Source organism: Solanum lycopersicum, chromosome 7, assembly GCF_036512215.1.
Source record: "Solanum lycopersicum chromosome 7, SLM_r2.1".
Classification (NCBI taxonomy): domain Eukaryota; kingdom Viridiplantae; phylum Streptophyta; class Magnoliopsida; order Solanales; family Solanaceae; genus Solanum; species Solanum lycopersicum.
This window is the reverse complement of record NC_090806.1, coordinates 65,817,566-65,836,015: the sequence shown is the minus strand read 5'-3', so window position 1 is coordinate 65,836,015 and position 18,450 is coordinate 65,817,566. Positions and strand designations below refer to the sequence as shown.

The 18,450-nt window shown below is 33.6% G+C and overlaps 5 protein-coding genes across 5 annotated transcripts; 3 read left to right on the top strand and 2 right to left on the bottom strand.

Moving 5' to 3' along the window:
- The first annotated feature begins 342 nt into the window (after positions 1 to 342).
- On the top strand, positions 343 to 1,407 carry LOC101267910 (uncharacterized). The gene has a single exon (XM_004243222.5). It carries the CDS (start codon positions 482 to 484, stop codon positions 1,175 to 1,177), a length of 696 nt encoding a protein of 231 aa, XP_004243270.1. The 5' UTR covers positions 343 to 481; the 3' UTR covers positions 1,178 to 1,407.
- A 1,245-nt stretch (positions 1,408 to 2,652) lies between these two features.
- On the bottom strand, positions 2,653 to 8,040 carry LOC101268200 (DNAJ heat shock N-terminal domain-containing protein). The gene is made up of 9 exons (NM_001330699.1): positions 7,703 to 8,040; positions 6,585 to 6,713; positions 6,382 to 6,511; positions 5,735 to 5,855; positions 4,861 to 4,942; positions 4,042 to 4,095; positions 3,625 to 3,663; positions 3,065 to 3,164; positions 2,653 to 2,990 (listed from the first exon to the last, which is right to left on the bottom strand). The coding sequence occupies exons 1-9, from the start codon at positions 7,925 to 7,927 to the stop codon at positions 2,863 to 2,865; spliced, it is 1,008 nt and encodes a 335-aa protein (NP_001317628.1). The 5' UTR covers positions 7,928 to 8,040; the 3' UTR covers positions 2,653 to 2,862.
- A 1,722-nt stretch (positions 8,041 to 9,762) lies between these two features.
- On the top strand, positions 9,763 to 11,120 carry LOC101268486 (uncharacterized). Its single transcript, XM_004243224.5, has 3 exons — positions 9,763 to 10,149; positions 10,255 to 10,359; positions 10,774 to 11,120. The coding sequence occupies exons 1-3, from the start codon at positions 9,883 to 9,885 to the stop codon at positions 10,852 to 10,854; spliced, it is 453 nt and encodes a 150-aa protein (XP_004243272.1). The 5' UTR covers positions 9,763 to 9,882; the 3' UTR covers positions 10,855 to 11,120.
- A 3,595-nt stretch (positions 11,121 to 14,715) lies between these two features.
- OFP15 (OVATE family protein OFP15) lies at positions 14,716 to 15,222 on the top strand. The gene has a single exon (XM_010325778.1). It carries the CDS (start codon positions 14,716 to 14,718, stop codon positions 15,220 to 15,222), a length of 507 nt encoding a protein of 168 aa, XP_010324080.1.
- Positions 15,223 to 15,632: 410 nt separating this feature from the next.
- LOC101268775 (large ribosomal subunit protein uL5z) lies at positions 15,633 to 18,064 on the bottom strand. The gene is made up of 5 exons (XM_004243225.5): positions 17,865 to 18,064; positions 17,661 to 17,768; positions 17,525 to 17,567; positions 16,451 to 16,646; positions 15,633 to 16,100 (listed from the first exon to the last, which is right to left on the bottom strand). Exons 1-5 carry the CDS (start codon positions 17,865 to 17,867, stop codon positions 15,905 to 15,907), a joined length of 546 nt encoding a protein of 181 aa, XP_004243273.1. The 5' UTR covers positions 17,868 to 18,064; the 3' UTR covers positions 15,633 to 15,904.
- Positions 18,065 to 18,450: the final 386 nt, after the last annotated feature.

Genomic DNA, 18,450 nt, shown 5'->3' with positions numbered 1-18,450 from the left:
TCAATATTATTATTATTATTATTATATTTACGTTACCAAACATCCCAAAAAATTGTGTGTAATAGAAACGGTAGGATTTTTTTTATGACTGTGACTTACGAGTCAACTTTCGTGCACTTCAATCAATTTCAAGAGACACCAGCAATAGGAATCAGGTAATCCTATCCAACAAGGCTAAAACAAATAGAAAAAATCACCTAGTGTTTTTATTTTTTTTATCTTTGTTAAATTTTGAACCTAAAACGAGTTCTCAATCTCTTCATTAATCACCAGGCCACGCTCCGGGAAAATGTGGATTTTACTTTAATAAAGTGAGCATAATTGCAATTTGCAAAAGTTTGTATTTTTTTCCCAAAAAAACAAAAAAAAAAAAAGATACCCTTTATATAATGTTCCCCACTAGAAATTTTACCATTTCATCAACTTGTAAAACCTATCTCTAAACCCCCACAAATCTTTTTCCTCCTTTGAGCCTCCATTAATGGACGTTGAAGAATTCCTTAACCTCTTTGATTTTCACTGGTTTGAATATCAAATTCTCAAACCCAAACGCCCCTTTTCTACAACAACCCCAATTCTTGAAGAAACCCCAAAACTTTCAAAAACTCCAACTTTTATGGTCAGATCTCAAAGTGACCTCTGTTTAAGCTCTAAAGATTACATCTTTGATTCTATTTCCGAGAAATCACAATCCCCATCTCCAAAATCTGTTCTTGAAGCTAAACTTCAGCCAATTCTGTCTGGTAAAGAATACAATGAACTCAAATCTTCCCCTGAAGCAGCTGTTAAAAACAGAGCAAATTGCAGAAGCAGAAAGAAGAAGAGTAATAACAGTAAAAGTTTATCAGAGCTGGAATTTGAAGAGCTAAAAGGGTTTATGGATCTTGGATTTGAGTTTTCAGAGAAAGATAAAGATTCAAATTTGGTTTCAATAATTCCTGGATTGAAAAGACTAGGAATGGAAAATGAAAGGGGTTTTGATGAAAATGATGAAAGTGGAGTTTCTAGGCCTCATCTTTCAGAAGCATGGGGTGTTTGGGAAGAACAGAAAAAAATGGAGGACTGGAAAAAAAATTCATTGAAAATTTGGAAGTTTGATTCAGATTTTGGAAATGAAATGGAAATTAAACATCAGTTGAAGTTTTGGGCTCATACTGTTGCTTCTACTGTTAGATAGTAACTCGGGTTCGAGTCCTGGATACGAAAAAAAGTTTTGGTTGAGTATTGCCCTCAGCGCCATTTGAATTTAATTAGAACCCCAGTACGAGCATCGAACTCCGAGTTTGAAACCAAGAAATATCTTCAAGAAGATGAAATGGGATTACCTTTTCTTTTATTGATCTAACTGTAAATATTTGTTTTGGCTAAATTTTTTCCAATTAATCATAGAAAGCTTTTTATTTACTAGATTGATTTGTTATCTTACATTGAAATCATCGATGATGATATAACTCGAGAGATAAATTCTAAAATTTATTGAGACAAAGCGAATAATGTATGTCATATGTTTAAATCATGACAAGTGCGGTTTTAAGTAAAAGTAAATTAACATATATGAAAGTGACTTTGATTTCCAACTAACTGGATAATGATTGGAGTAAATTAACAATAGTGGTGCCAAATTACTGTTTATATACACTAACGATATTTGAAGATAAAAAAGCTTCACCAAACATAGGCATAAAAAATGATAAGGATCATAGTGTAAAAAAGAATATACTTTGATTTTTGATGACCTACGAATAAAAGTCTGTATATATAACTTAAATTCCGTTCAAAAATCGGAAGAAGAGGCTTTAACACATTATGATAACAAAAATATAGTTATAACCCCCAACCCCAACCCCCCACACACTAAGAAACACCAAAAGAGAGTATGAATTATGATGACAATATTGAAAATAGTTGCCAAACATCAACTAGGAGTATACAATAGTCAACTTACTATTGTTTACATGGAGAATAATAGAATATGATGTAACAAACATTGATTAAAATAATGGTCATGCAAAGATTATGGATGAATTTTTCTTATAATATATGCTTACCAAAGTCAATAACATAATAACAGTGAAGAGAAATTAGATTTGAAAAACATGTGAAAAAAATATAGAATAATCAGAAGGTACATATATTATTCTCACCATTACCAACTTTTGTTTTCTATGCAAAAAAGTCAAGTTCATACAGAAACTAAGGCTTTTTTTAAGGTATAGCAGAAGAGTAGGGCTGAAAATATACAATCAATTATCATGTCAAATGTGCATCAATGTACTTTTCATGCTAGAGTTGTGGTTTTCGAAACCCACGCCTCTGCGCGTGAAACAAGAGGATCAATGCAAATACGCCTCCAAACTCCTAATCATGACTCTGCCTCTGCTGGTGAAACAAGAGGATCGATGCAAATACGGGGTTATGGAGAACACTATTAGCTTACTGCAGACTAATATAAGTACTTATTCATGACACAAATGAATTTCCTTTGTACTATTCAGTTATCAAATCCCAGAGGTAACAGATAATATTGTGTTGTCACAACTCACAGGGGATTTTTCCCACTTCTGGTGCTAAAATGGAAGATCTCATTCAAATGCACTCTTAGGTAATCAGATAGAACCATCAATCATGAATATCAAACGACGAATACACAGGTTGAATAATTGTTTTCTCCATACAACTTTTATTGAATTATGAATGATCTTACATACAGATAGATGTACCCGAGGTCAATTTTAGCTATATAATTACATCGATATGGGGAGGAACCATGACTATCATGAATATACTATATCTAAATGTACCATATTTTACAAAGGTGAGATGCATGTACCGTGCACTGCAAAGTCGGTTAGGAAGTATATGTCAATTGTCATTAGAGATGGCCTCGGGAAGTTTAAAGGTAGGAGGTTTGTCAGCACCTCTCCTTGAGTACTCTCTCCATTTGCGAGCAGCTGCTGCAGCTCGTTTTGATCTATCTTCCACTTCCTCCTCTGTAGAAACCAAATCAAATGAGGTTACATGGATAATATGCATTAGCAAGTTTATCTAGGCTTGTTTTTCCTACCTGTCTTTGTGTAGTCTTTACGATCGCCCCATAGGTTATCCCAGTATGATTCAGTTTTCTCAGAATTTTTCTTCTTCATCATTCTGACTTTAGCTTGTTCCTGCAGTAACTTACATGTCATACAAGTTTTCTATCTAATCACAATGCTACAACTATCAATAGGAGGAAAATCGAGAAAAATATCCCGTATAGAAACAACTTTATGTATCCCTCTACCGTTAACTAACAATATCCGAAGCAATATCTAATGTCATAGAAATTTCTCTGCTCAAAAGGAGACAAAAATGAACAACAAATAGAGGAAACTGCAGCACCATGCGTAAATTTACTAGAACTTAAAACTTCTTAAGGCATGAAAAGCCAATTGAAATCTGGAACATGCATAAAAGTAAACCATTTGCAACACGTACCATGTGCGCTATGGCATATATAAAATACCACTGTCCTAAATATTGTCAACAAGCGCTTCAATTTGCACATAAGCAAAACAAGCTAACTGAACGATGAATATAATAAGGTTGGTAGACGTATATTTAAACACTTGAGCCAAGAGTTCATACCAGAACTTTAGATTGTCGTTTTTCCCACCGCGTGCTCGCCTGCATCATAAAGTATTTTGACATAATTCAAATGCGCGAAGGGAATTGGAGAAGAGAAAATCATTAGCTGAACTTTATATGCAAAGAGCTTCACTATCAGAACATTTCTTAAAAATAATGACTTGCTAATTCAGCAACTGTACAAATCATTCCGAGAGTGTGCACAAACCATCATTTCACTTAGAAGTCCAAATGAAGAAACAGAACTAATGGTGGTCTCGAAAAAATAAAATAACAGAATAGTTGTAGATAACATGTGGAACACTGTAAGCTACAACAAAATTATGGACATCTCAAGGACAAAATATCATGATAACATCAACTAGACATTAAACTCATACGGACAAAAGAGACAAAAAAAATGGAATTAGGGTTTACCATTCTGAATACATCCATGGCTCCACTGCCCATTCCTGATAGCATCAAGGCAACCTATTGACACATGAAATACACACGTTATACTCAATACCAAGCTAAAAAGAAGATCAAACAAGATTAAGGAATTTGTGAAGTTTAGCTAGCAGCATATGTTTTTTAGTTGATAGAGTCATTTGAAACTTGTTAACTCAAACGGAAGCAAATATTTGGATAATCTAGATGGATCACAGAATACCATCACCAAACACGACAAGAAGCAAGTAGAATCTATATTTAATTGAAACCAGTACATCAAAGCATTTCTCCACAGCTAGTGAATGTGTTATCCTTCCTGTAGATGGAAGATCATATTCCATTTATTAGGCCACCAACTTAGAACTCTACAAAGGAGTAGTATGTCGCATACTCTTCTAACCCTTGGCCTGCCTGATTAGTTAAAGGCAGTTTACTACACTTTAAGGAGAATGCAAGGTATTTTGAATACTACAATTTTTTTGGTCACATAGAGTTGAGTGAGATGATCTCTTATTTCCTGTTTATAGAACTGTTAGGTGATTAGGTAAGTTCAGTCAGCAAAAAGCATAAATTTAGGTTATTGATATCCAAAGTACTACATGGATTATTAGGTTATTGATATCCATAGTATTACATGGATGTATTAGGTTATTGGCATCCGGAATATTCAGCAAAAAGCATAAACTTAGAATTGATCTGGCAACAACTCGTGAAGTCGTCGAGCATTTTAGAGCAGCAAAAAGGAATATAAACTGCATAAGTGATGGACATAAATCACCAAGATAAATGAGAAATGTAGCTCACGTTTACTCTTTCTATTCTTCGCATTTCATCCTCAAGCAAAGACAGCTGTGCAGCAGAAGTCCAATGTATGCAATCCACTGGGCTGCAAAGAGAAAGAACTAGTGATTTGACTAGCTATATCATTTGATCCTACAAATCCCGTGAGATGGATATAGCAGAAGTACAAGTTAAAACCAAATAACCAAATTGAAACGGAGGGAGTATGTAATTTTTTTCCAAGATGAACTCAAAGTCATCAGATGATAAGACATAAATCAAGTTTCCTTTCCTCTCCTTTTGGAAATGTAGCCTTAATACAGCATAAGAATCTTTGTTAAAACTAATAATGCAGGTATTCCCAGAAGTTGAAGCAAACTTACTTACATCAGTCTATCACAAATGACATTCTTCCATACTCTGCTAAAGTTCAAGCTTATTTGACCAGCTTATAACTACTTATGGGAGGGGAAATAGCTAGAATAAACATTGCGGTCTAAAGGAGATACACAGTTGAACTATACTCTAGTGACTCAAGTCTCAAATTGTTTTTTAGTCACACTTAGTGTGTGTCATAAGCATCTGATAGAGCAAGAATATGATAGTTGAAAGATCTCGTAGCAGCATGATAAAACAAATGAACGAAACATGATAACATAGGAAATGCATCACATATATAAGCTCCGGCATTGCACTTCAATTGCCAATCTGCAATATCATTTTTGCAAATTTATTTGCTATATATCGTGGTTTTACCACATTGAGAGACCAGAAAGGAAATAATGACTATATGTCTTTTCTTACTTGAAACTTTTCAGTGCAAAATTATATTAGGTCATTACCAGAACGGATATATAAGTTCGAAACAAGCAACTACATCTATGAAGCAAGAACCTACCAGCTATCTATAGCTTGTTGAATTAAATCAGGGTGTCCACATTGATCGTAAACTCTAGCTCTTCCAAAGTCTTCCTCAATCCCAAACACTTTTGAGCAAACATTGGCACAATTTTTGCAGCCTGTGAAGGAGAGAGATGTGTTCTAAATCATATTTTTTCAAGAATGAGCTGCAATGTTTTTTTATTTCAATGAATTGACAAAACATCCGTAACATAGTTCAACAAATTTCGGAAAAAAATTAGAACTGGAAGTACAATGCTTTGCACTTAGACTATACAAAAGCTATGAACTTCTTTATATATACTTTAAGCATTCATACACATTGTGACGTGAAACATTCTCGCTTTCTAGCCTTGTAAAAAAGCATGATTTGGTGAACACAAATGAGTTGGAGGTGATCAGATGACAACTAGCTTCTTTAATTAGTACAAACACGGCCTTTAAGAATTCAGCATCAGGAAAAAGGAAACTGAAACTATGGAAGATGTGTGTTTCAAAATATAGTTAACCAACAAGTTAACTAATAGATTATGATTAACTATCGACATATTTTAACTGGAAGTACAAAAAGGACAGCTACTTGAAAAAGATATGAAGTGGAACAAAAAAAGATTAACAAACAAATAAAATGTGAGACTATAATACCTATGCAGCTAAACTCGTCAACAAATACATGATCTTTCGGCGATGAATCGCTCAGGAAAGGGTTAATTGCTGTGGCTGTGTACCCATGGATCTCATCATAAACTCTCCTTTGCACTGGATCACTAAGAATCTACAGTATTATAATGATTAGAAATTGAAGTTCCAGAAAAAACACATGGATTGTCAAATTGTGAAGCACCTACCTCATAGACCTCATTGATAAACATGCAAAAATTTGTGGTCTCGGGATCATCACCACTCAAATCTGGATGGCAAGCTTTCATGCAACTATAGTATGCCTTCTTTATTTGAGCAGGTGTAGCATCAGGAAGCTAGCAACATAATGGACATTATAAGTTAACGAGGTATCCTTTAGCATGACCAAAAAAACACAGAAAAGGAAACAGACAAGAGAAAAACAAAACATACAAAATTATGCTAGAAATGTGCATTTTCATGTCCTGCACCGGGCGGATTTAAGTGTGATCTAGGGGTTTACATAAATCTAATAATACACTAAATATCTGTAAATATTTTATCATGAAATCAATTGTTATTATATGTTAACTTGAGGTTATTATAGGATCTCATAAACTTTAAATCCTAGATCCGCCTCTAGATTCCTGCAAATCGAGCTTCTTGAATCTTGATAAAGTACAAACAACTGATATTTTTTTGTTACTATAAACTCATGGTGTATCTTCCTTAATAATATTAATGATGCTTGGTAGCTGATTAAAATTATGCACGTATTAATTATTCCATCTTCTCCCCGCATAAGATTATTACCAATTCCCTCATAACTTATACATGTATTAGTTATGCGAGTTTCTAAATTGCAAGCCTTGCATCATATCAATTTTCACATGAATAACTTACTTACTAACAAGCTACCGAACATTATACAACTTACACAAAAATATCATATCATTTTTTACATGAATAATTTACTTCCAAACTAGCTACCGAACATTATACAACTTACACAAAAATATCGTATCATTTTTTACGTGAATAACTTACTTCCTAACTAGCTACATAACATTATACAACTTACACAAAAATATCATATTATTTTTTACGTGAATAACTTACTTCCTAACTATCTACCGAACATTATACAACTTACACAAAAATTACTACATAAATGAATTACCTCTTTACTGAGAAATTCATTGCAAGTAATCACAAAAACAGAAACTACAACATGAAAAGCAAAAAAACAGCTTCAAATGACCTTACCCCATACACCAAGCAGCAATAAAAATTTGATCTTTGACAAGTAAAATGCAAAAAAAAAAAAAAAAAAGTTGTAAATTACCAAACCCAAAACAGCATAAAAATCATCAGCAATTTCCTCAGATGCAGCAGCAGAATCTTGATAAGCAACTTTAATCCTCCCTAATCCTCCTCTCTTCTTTCCAAAAACACCCATTGAGCTAAAATTATTACCCAAAATTGGAACTTTACTTCTTGTATAGAAACACTGAACTGTGTTCTGTAATTTTAGTGAATCTGTACAAACAGGTGACAACAATTGAGCCATTTTTTTTTACAGAAAAATCAAGAACTGACCAAATAATGGATCAAAATAAAAACTGAAATAGTGGATTTGGGATATTTTTATGTGAAATTAAAAGAATATATGAGGAGGGAAAATTTTTGTTTTTTTTTTTGTAAAATAAAAATAATTAGTAAAATTGATTATATGGCAATGTGTGAACCATTTATTTTGCAAGAATCTATAGGGACCTTGGCCCCTTGTGAGAAAGAATGAATCTTTGTGCAGTTTGGCGTATGATGGAACGTGAAATTGTAAGCAAAGACACGTGGAGGATTTTACTTGCACGCTTCATCTCTAATTTCTTTGTCCAAAATTAGTTTTTATCTTGAGAAAAAATACTTTTAAACTACGTAAGAGGAATAAAAATGTCATTCGTTTATAGTTTGACTTAATAATGTTTTTATTGTTAATATTTTGATTCAAAAATATCCTTAAATTATTCGAAAGAAACAAAAATATCTCCCTATTTGTAGTTTGATCTAAAAATATCCTTACTGTTATTTAATAGGTCCAAAAAGTTTATTTTCTAAATATATATTATTATTTTATTTTTGACACTTTTTTTTTCAATTAATGTTTTTTAAAAAAATTTGTAAATGTTCATCTTACTTTAATTCAGAAAAAAATAAAAAAAAATTATATCATCATTAATATTTTTATCGTTATATAAATATAAATTAATGATAAATATACTATGATTATATATATATATATATGAGATTTATTATCTACGAAAGAGCATATGAAATTATTCTATTTTAATTAATAAAATGAGATTAAGAAGAAAAATATTTTTTACAGTTTTATTTGTTAAAGTGATTTTAGAAGAAAGAAAACAGGAATATTGTTTCTTAATAATATTTTAATTAGGAAGAAGATATGTTTAAAAAAATAATAATATATTTATTCAGAAAAAGAACATTTTTGGCCCATTTTGTAAATAGGGGTATTTATGGATCAAAATATTGACTACGAGTGCATTTTTGAGCCAAATCATTAACGATAAAGGCATTTTGAGCCAAACTATGAAGGGAGAATATTTTTATTCCTTTCACATAGTTTAAGGGCATTTTTATCCCTTTTCCCTTTATCTTTTAATGACAGTAATCCATAGAGGAGCAGTGTCAGACCACCTAACGCCATTTGGCAGTTCTCGTGTCATCACAATGGCATAACATCGAAAGAGTGTTCGAATATATTTCTAATCAGATCTTTAGATAGCATCCTGCTCCTAGTCGAAGTTCATTCAAACCCTATTTGACGAAAAATTATATGATTAATGACAAGTATATACTAATATATTTTTTTATTTAAATAAGAATTATAAGTATCTTTTTAATACTATTTCATTGTTCATTTTGTACTTTGCATGCCTTTAAAATATTATTATTAATACGAAATATTTTATCAGAATATCTATATTAATTGACGTTAGTATATTTATTAAATATTGAAAATAGATTATTAATATTAAAAGTATAATAAAAAACTTATTAATTTTATATGCTAAAAGTGATAGATAAAAGTATAAAAATATTTTTATTCATATAACAATAATAAATAATATAAGTAAATATAAATGATGGGAGCATCATTTTATAATTATGTTATTAATGTATTTCTAAAATTGGTTACAAATATTGTAACCAATGTCTTAAAAGATTTTAGGGGGGGCTACTTTAGAAATATTCAGAACTTAAAAGGGGAAGGGAGAGAATTTAGAAACTTGAAGGGGGAAATATTGCAATGAAGCAACTATAAGGACCTATTATTGCAAAAATAATTAGGTGACTTGACTTTTGAGAACAAATTATGAGGGAAGCGCGCGTGATACAAACGCGTGGTGATTTCCCTCGGAATTCAAACCTCAGTCTGAAATCCCTAAAACCCCTTTCCACTTTTCTTCTTCCAAAAAATCGAACCAGATCGATCGAGCGATGTGGAATAATCGACGTCCGCCGGAAAATGGCTCCGGTAATGAGGAAGACAACTCCGATCAGGAGAAAACTATAGCAAAGGCAGCTGGTTTCGTGGTCGTTTCGGGAATCGCGATGAGCATTCTCAAAGCACTCAATCCATTCAACCATCAAAACATCAACAGTAAAACCAGTGAAGTAAAGGCAATAGTTTTCGAGTCAGCTCCATCTCAAACTCAGCCTCAAGTGCTTCAACAATGCCAACCAGAGCCTGAGCTCATAGTCAAGGTTGTGACTAACTTGCTTGTAATTGCATTTTGTACATTTACAAAAATTTGTGTTCAATCGTTTTAAGTTTTTCGCATTAATGTATTTGCTTTGTTTTCTCTTTAGAAACCAAATTGTTGCGTGGAGAAAAGAGAGAAGAAGGAAGTTTCACCAAATGTGATAGAGATTGAGCGGGGAGACACTCTTTGGGGACTCTCTAGAAAATATGGGGTATGCATTCGCATTGCTATTAATTTGACTTGATACTGAGTTTAAGAAATAAGAACTTTTTTAAAAAATCTTTCTTTTATACTGACTAAAAAGTAAAAGGGACTGTATAAATTGAGACAGATTGAGTATAAAATTATGAATGATACCATTGATATTTGGTAAGTTTAAAAATAATACTTTTCAAATTATTTGATTAGTAAAAATGAGACGTTTATATCAGGAAATCAATGTCCAATTCCTTAGATGTTTTGATCTTTACACTGGAAACTCAATATTCTTTTCTGGACAAATGATGTATCTTGTTGAATATTTGGTTTATCAGTACCCATGAAAAAAATATATCAGGAGGAAGTTTCTTCTTTTACACATTTATTGGCCTGGTGATAATTTGAATGTATGATTGGATTTCATTAGGTGTCAATCGAGGAAATTAAGGACGCTAACGGGCTTGAAGGGGACACCATCTATGCTGGGAAGAAACTTGTAATACCCTAACGTGCTCAATCTTGTTGATTCTTGTTGTTGTATTGTTGGTTATCCTGTGAGGTTTGTATTGTTTTTTTCGTTGAACTATTGGGTATGTTGTATTAGGGGAGAGATTTTGTAGTTTGAAACGAACGGTATGGCTGGTACGAGAGATAGGGATGTGAGATTGGTTTGAGCTAATGTAAAATGGAAAATTTTAGCTGCTATGATGAACTTGTATCTCGTCTCGCAATATTCTATCATGTAGAAGAAATGATGATTCTCCAAATTCTCTATCGGTTAGTTGTCCTTTATCATGAGTATGATTCTAATTCTCTTTGTTTAATTGCGTCTTCCATGGAGTTATATTAGGTAGCAAATCAATCTTCCAATTTCATTTCTGTTGCAGAAGTAAGGGAAATGTTGAAAGCAACAAGAAAGAACATTTTATTTTATAATGAAAGCGACGAGAATAAACTGAACAAACAATGTAAACAGGAATGAAAAGTGAAGGGGTACGAACTACCAGTGCAGCATGTGGTACAACTATTGCATGCTACAAATGCCAAGTCGTGCTAATCATCTTGCATATTCTTGTGGGGCTCTCCCCTCTTATCAGTTATCTACAACTTTTTCTGTACACAGCTTCTAATATGTTATTATGTGGGCTTAATGTTAAAAGTTAACATGGATTGGTCAACGACATTGAGGGTGGACTGGATGGAAGAAATACAGGCGTAAATCTTTCCTAATTTATGCAGGAATTAAAGCTTCAAATCTACTGATCTCTCTCATATGGGAAAGCCTTTATTGCAGTTGCTCTGCTTTACCATTTGGTGCATGAACTTACTGAGACTTCACTTAATTGCAAATTGTAAAAGTTAGCTCATATGATTTCATTGTACAGTGACAGTAGGATGTTTATCATCCCAAAGTAGCTATTTAATTGCATTTTGCTAGAGGAGCATTCTAGAGTGAGAATAGGATGTTTAACCAGCAAGAAAAGTAAGTAGTTGTATGTCCTCAATATTTAACCTATCTCAAACTCAAAAAGTCTGCATAATAATGCATTTTTCACCATATTATCATTTTTCCACTTGGCGACATCTATTACTATGTTCTGAGCTAGTAATGGCATGCTCTGCTTCTCCAGACTAATGCTATTTTGTAGCATGGGGGACCTGTCAACATGTGAATATTATATTTTGCAGCATTTACCTAAAACCAATGACTGTCCTTGTTCAGCTAGAGAAAGACTAAATGTATGTAAACTGACAGTATCATGGTAATTAGACTATGAAGCAAGATGTGATGTGTCCTCAAGTTACCTCCACTCTGTAACAGTGAAAGCTCATTATTTCTCATCGTGGAGTTTGAGATCTTACTTGTACATGAAATAGTCGCACATGCATCTGCTCCTCTTCCACTTTACTAGAGGCCTCTTTCTATTTGGTGCAAGTAAGGCACATTTCTTCTACTTGGTGTGGTTCTTATTTTTAATAATGTGCTGGCTTCTATTCCGGGTGTTTTTTCTGTTACTTGATTGAATTTATCCTCTTAACTTCGTTTACTTCGTTGAGAATTTCTTAGTATGTGGTGTACATGATGATCTTGTATGGTCTTGAGATGTGATTTAATGTGTCAAGCATCATGATTGTGTAAATTATAAGTCAGTCAAAATGGCATTTTCTTATAAATGCATATACTCAATACTTGTTTGAACAACTTCCCTGGCACCCTAGCCTCCCAGGAAAAACCCCCTTTCCATTGAATACGAGCACACCGATCTTCCTTCTGGTTTTTCAATCTACTAATCAGTGGTAGTGTGAAATCAGAACACAATTTGTAGTTTTTCCCATATTTTAAAATAAATTTGATCTCTTTTTGTCTCTTTTCTTATATTATATAACCATTATACAGTTCAAGAACTCATGAAGTTCAGTTCTTTTGTACCAGAAAAAATGATAGTGGAGTAGTTTATGTTGTAAATTTTGGAGCTTGAATTATAAACTTAGAACCATAAATTGTGGATATCAGAGTAGTTTATACGATCATAAGAAAGACTGGAATTTTCCCTCGCTGCAGAAGTTAACTTTATCTTTGGAGTTCTCAATTGGGGACCCATAGTAGGAACACATTGGAAATTTGTAGCACATTGGAAAAGGTTAACAAAAGTGAAGTAGAATTGAGTTTTGAGCTTTACTTGTGGGCTACTCTTGAATTTCCTCCATAAGAGAAGGAGGATGTCTAATCATTAAAGGAATACCTATTATAAGAAGTCTATTATTTGGGCTATGCCTTGTAGTTTATGATTTTGCATTCACCAACTTGCTTTTAAGTGGATAAAGAAGCCTAATGCTTAGCATCATGCATACTATATTCCCTAGACTACAGATTAGCCTTACTTTATGAATGAGTTTATATTTTTTAACATGATTTCATAGGCCCTACTGTTTTTTCATGCTCCCTTGCAATCATTTTGTATCACAGGTCCTACTTGCAAATTTTATTATTTGTGTTAATGGAAAAAAGCAAACCTAAACTATCACATTTTTGCGAGTTTCATACCTCAACTATCAATTCTAACACCCCAACTTGGCAACGAATATGTTGTTCAATTCACACCGGCAGGGTGGTTGAGGTGTGTGCTTTGCAAGTTTTGTAGTTTCTTCACACAACAAAACAAAGGTATGATAGTATTCTAGAATCTATAATATATTTTCACTCTCTTTGTATTAAAGCGCACCTTGGTACTGAATTGACATATACTTTGGAACAAATAATTTGGTCAATTCAATATCGAGGTGTTTTTTAATACAAGGAGAGTGATAGTTTAGGTAGGTTGAGATAATTGAGGTATGAAACTCGCGTAAAGGTGATAGTTTAAATATGTTTTTGTCCATCAACTCTTATTATTGTGTCATTTCTACATAATTGGCGTTTATGTTGTGTAGAGAAAAGTTCTGTTTTTTTATGTGAGTTTTGCATTTGCTTATTGATCTAATTCTGTATTAACCATATTAAATTCACCCTGCAAGTCTCAGATCAAATCTGATGTAGCCAACTAAGATGAGCTATCTAAAGTAACTGCCAATTATGGCAAAGAAAAGTTAAATCTGACTCACATTAAACTATAGGTTAAACCATATGCATTTTCTTCTAAGCTGTTCCGAATGAAGACCAATCTTGCTTATATTCCAGCCCATAGAGCTTTAGTTTAGTGGTAAGAGCGTCGCAAGTGATGTGTAGATTAGGCACAGGTCAGGGATGTGAACCCTGTGGCCTGGTATTTAACTGGACAAGAGTAGAAGGACAGGCCCATCTCCATCGAGTTTCTCGTTTACCTAAAATAAAATCTTATTTTTATTCCAATTGTGCAGGAGCTTTTTCATCTTCCATGATGAGTCCAAGTGGTTCCTACAACATAATGTCTTCCCTTTGTTTCATCAACTTGATATATAGCAGCCATTTCACTAGTACACCACCACCAAGCTTTTCCAGATACTTGAAATCAACTAGTACATAGGACCTGGCACCTAGCATGTGAAAACAATCAAAAGTTCTCACCTTTTTTAGCAACTTTTTCTGTTTCTTCAATCTTCTTTTAATGGTGTTTATAATTGTAGAGAAACGTGATTACTTATCTTCTCAACCACATCTTAAAAAGCATGACACCTAACACAAATCTTTAAAGAAAATCAAGAATATCTAATTAACATCATGATCACAAGTTTTTTATGAGCTAAAAGAATGTCTCTTATATCCTTAGTGATCTTCACAGGTTCATTAATCTTGAGACACAATCATGATTAGTGAAACCCCACTTTCTAATTGCATAAATTATTTTCCCTTAAACATCTCTCCTTCAAATCATACATCTGTGCTCAAAGAATGCAGAACTCTAAGGCGGCAGTGGCAGCAGCAGCTAAGAAGCAGAAGCTTAAGGGATGCAGTGCCTTGTGTTGTAGCTGTAGGCTGAGTGTTTCGTCGTCTTCAGAAGAAGCTGAAAGTTCCAGTTCTAGTAGATATCCGACTATTTCGAGCCTAACACATGCTATGGTTCAAGAGAGGTTAGACAAGATGATCAGAGAAAGAGAAGAGGCGAAAAACGAAGAGATGAGGAGAAGGAGGAGGAGGGCGGAGCGAGATGAGAAGACAAAGTTTATAGTGATGATAGCTATGGAGAAATCATCTTATGATCCAAGAGAGGATTTTAGGGAGTCAATTGAACAGATGATAATTGCAAATAGGATTTGTGATCCTAAAGATTTAAGGAGACTTTTGAATTATTATGTTTCTATGAATGCTGAGGAATATCGTGGTGTTATACTTGAAGTGTTCCATCAAGTTTGCACAACTTTCTTCTTATCATGTAAACAACCTTCATCTCAAGTATAAAATTTCTATCAATTCAAAGTTCATGCACCACAATAGCCACGGATCTTATTAGTAGCTCAGCTGGTTGGTCGGTTGCCTGAACTTTCACGTTCACTTAGTTGGTAAGGGTTTGACTCTACCTTGTAATCCCCTTCCACATTTTAGATGTACTAATTTTAATTTTTTTTTTTTATAGAAGTGCACAAATAGCCAATTTTGGCACATAATTTATGAGAATGGCCTTGGAGGTAGCTAGTATCTTCACTATTTTTAGATAGTACATGAACGATTTGGGCTGAATTTGAATAGCGCAAATCAATTAATAAATCATTTAATCAACCTACCTAAAATTAGTTGGGCTGAGTCATAGTATATTGGGTTGCATAATTGCACTTCATGCCAAAGATGGAACATCCAACGCCCAAATACAATTTGAAAAAAAATGTTGAAAACAACACCATTCATCACCACAATTGAAACCAATTAGGTATTCGTAACATCTCTTGTGATGCTAGATTAATGGTTCTACTATGATTGCAACACAAAAAAAAAAAAGATTTGAGTTCATCTGATAGACAAAATGGGAACTAACACATCCTCCCTCATACACCAACTAATAGAAATTCCCCAAAACTTCCCTCTAGGAGTGATATAGACATCAGTCTACAAAATGCATAAACTTGCTAAGCTGGTTCTCAACTTATCACTGAATGTTTGAGGACTTGTTAAGGATAACACCTTCATATTTGACCTGGAACCACTTCATTGAATCCTCCTTTGTGACCCTGTGCTGGATCCCGACACGAGACTTGCACCTGCGGCGACGAGCAACACGGTATCCAGGACGCTCCAAGACAACATAGAAATCCATACCATAAATACCAGTTGAAGGGTCATACCTGTAAAACAGAGAAGAAAAAAACAAAATGACTCAACTTCAGAACGAAGAAGATAACAGTTTATATATGTGTACCGGATTCATAACCTATCGCGGTTGATATGGTAAGATGCAGCAAACATAAGAAGCAATAGAACATTTATAAAAGAGAAATATTTGTAAAATCATTTCCTTAAACTATGCATACTAAGTTTTATGCAGTTTCAACGAAACTCAAACATAGTTTTCTTGTTATGCATTCAAAAAGATAGACCAATAACAAACCACCACCTAAGTAAAATAAAGCTAGCTAGCTAATTATGTAGATCGTGAAACCTAAGCACAGAAAGTACTAGATGACAATCTGCTTACTTAATTCCAAGATCAATGTGCTCCTGAATACCAAACCCAAAGCAGCCGGTTTCACTGAAGTTCCTTCTCAACAACTCATATTCCTTAACTTTCAGTCCACTCTCAAGCAGCTGCATAGCTTTCTCACCTCTGACAGTCACGTAGCAAGCTATTTTTTCATTACGCCTGATACCAAAGGACCGCACAGTATACCTTGCTGTTGATGAGAACCACACAAGGATGTAAGAAACTAATTAATGTCCACGGACAAAACTGAGATAAAGACAAAGCTAGTTGAATAAATGTCCACAAGCAAAGTAATCGAGCAAATCACTGGGTTGTTAATTCACCAGCCAATTATACGCATCAATGTATGAACAGAAACAGGAAGCAAGTTAGGTAACCATAAGTCGTGGATAACATGGTTATTAAGTTTTGACAATCTGGACAAGTTAGTAACACTAGCTTGAATAAATATCTTGCAAAAATACTTGTACATCTACATTGGCTAGGAAAAACTACTACTAAAGGGAACAAATCCAGTACAATCACAAGAACCTGCAATAAACACTGCTTATTGCTTGAGGTTTTCGTTCATCAAAAAGAAGTCACTTTTAACAAGAATGAGAGTTACTCCCTGTAAACTCACTTTTGAACTGTTTTAATAAGTCAATCAATAAATGACACCTTAATCCCAAAACTAAATCGAGCCAGCTATACAATCCTTCTGTATTGACCCAGCATTTTTCAGTGCTGAACTGAACATGCAACTGACAAAAATTAAGCTATTTTAAAAGTCAGCCAGACGAGCAATATTGTTAACCAATAACCACAAGTCCACAAACACACAGCTTATGCATAGGCATTGATAAATGATTAGTGCGCATATCTAATGATATTTCCAGATTAGACAATGTCCTAACTCCTATATTAGGTCTCCGGTTCAAATGTGATTTCTTTCTATTTGTTCTAGCCTTGGAGGAGAGAACATAGTTACGTGGTGCATGTTGATGGTGGGAGATATCGGGGAATTAGTCGAGGGGCGTTCAAACTGAGTATCTGATATTAAAATGCATAGAAGATTCAAAAATTTACCTTTGGAGAAAACAGGTGATTGGCCGCTAAGTTGCTCCAAGACCTTAAGTATCAAAAAACGAAACTTAGTTCAACATCAAAACAAAGGAAAATAACAAATTCATGACATTTTGTATTTAAAAAAAAAAAGTTTTACCTTTGCTGCTCTTGTAAGCCGATCTCCACTCTCACCGACGGAGATATTGAGGACAAGCTTCTGAACCTTGATGTCCCTCATGGGGTTGCTCAATTTCTTCTCTGAAGCCTGCTCTCATTATAACACAACAAGAAATTAGACGCCATTGGCGTATACAGTAAGAAAATAAGAAATACTGACGGAACGGGAATTGCAGAGCAATACCATTGCTGGACGAAATTGCAGCAGCAGCAGCAAGTGAGTTGAAGAATACTGAGCCTAATGAAGAAGATGATGGAAAAACCCTAATGCTATCTAACTTATGCGATTATGGGCCGTAGTTGGGTCGGGTTTGACCCATTTGTTTACTTTCGCAACATCAACAATATATTCGGTGTAATCGGCCACTTAGACATTTTTATCTTGTTTTATATGGTTATAAACATTTGCTATATAAAATAAATATTTTTTTTTGCGAGATGTAAATTTATATTTTTATACCATAATATCTTACAAATCATATTTTGTATCAAAAATTCAACTTATTTATATAACAAATTGTGCAATCAAATAAGTGTAATATCATAAATGTGATTTGAAAAGATAATATGACTTTTACATCATATCATAAAAATAAAAAAATTATTTCTCATAACATCGTCCGCTCAACTAAACTAAAGCATACATATTGTTTACTTTTGCTAACTGAATTCAGTTTATATTGTAGCCTTTTGCTTCAATTTATGTGGCATCAAATACATTTTGTCTTAAATATTAGGTATTTGTGCTTCCTGCATGATTTATCATCAAC

Excerpts from the sequence above, each read along its gene's own strand:
- LOC101267910 (XM_004243222.5), top strand. The coding sequence starts at position 482 with ATGGACGTTGAAGAATTCCTTAACCTCTTTGATTTTCACTGGTTTGAA.
- LOC101268200 (NM_001330699.1), bottom strand. The coding sequence starts at position 7,927 with ATGGCTCAATTGTTGTCACCTGTTTGTACAGATTCACTAAAATTACAG. Across the intron at positions 3,664-4,041 it reads CCATGGATGTATTCAGAATG|GCGAGCACGCGGTGGGAAAA; the intron begins GTAAACCCTAAT and ends TTTATGATGCAG. Across the intron at positions 2,991-3,064 it reads TAAAGACTACACAAAGACAG|AGGAGGAAGTGGAAGATAGA; the intron begins GTAGGAAAAACA and ends TGGTTTCTACAG.
- LOC101268486 (XM_004243224.5), top strand. The coding sequence starts at position 9,883 with ATGTGGAATAATCGACGTCCGCCGGAAAATGGCTCCGGTAATGAGGAA. Across the intron at positions 10,150-10,254 it reads AGCCTGAGCTCATAGTCAAG|AAACCAAATTGTTGCGTGGA; the intron begins GTTGTGACTAAC and ends TTTTCTCTTTAG. Across the intron at positions 10,360-10,773 it reads GACTCTCTAGAAAATATGGG|GTGTCAATCGAGGAAATTAA; the intron begins GTATGCATTCGC and ends GGATTTCATTAG.
- OFP15 (XM_010325778.1), top strand. The coding sequence starts at position 14,716 with ATGCAGAACTCTAAGGCGGCAGTGGCAGCAGCAGCTAAGAAGCAGAAG.
- LOC101268775 (XM_004243225.5), bottom strand. Across the intron at positions 17,568-17,660 it reads GGCTTACAAGAGCAGCAAAG|GTCTTGGAGCAACTTAGCGG; the intron begins GTAAAACTTTTT and ends TTGATACTTAAG. Across the intron at positions 16,101-16,450 it reads CACATTGATCTTGGAATTAA|GTATGACCCTTCAACTGGTA; the intron begins GTAAGCAGATTG and ends TCTGTTTTACAG.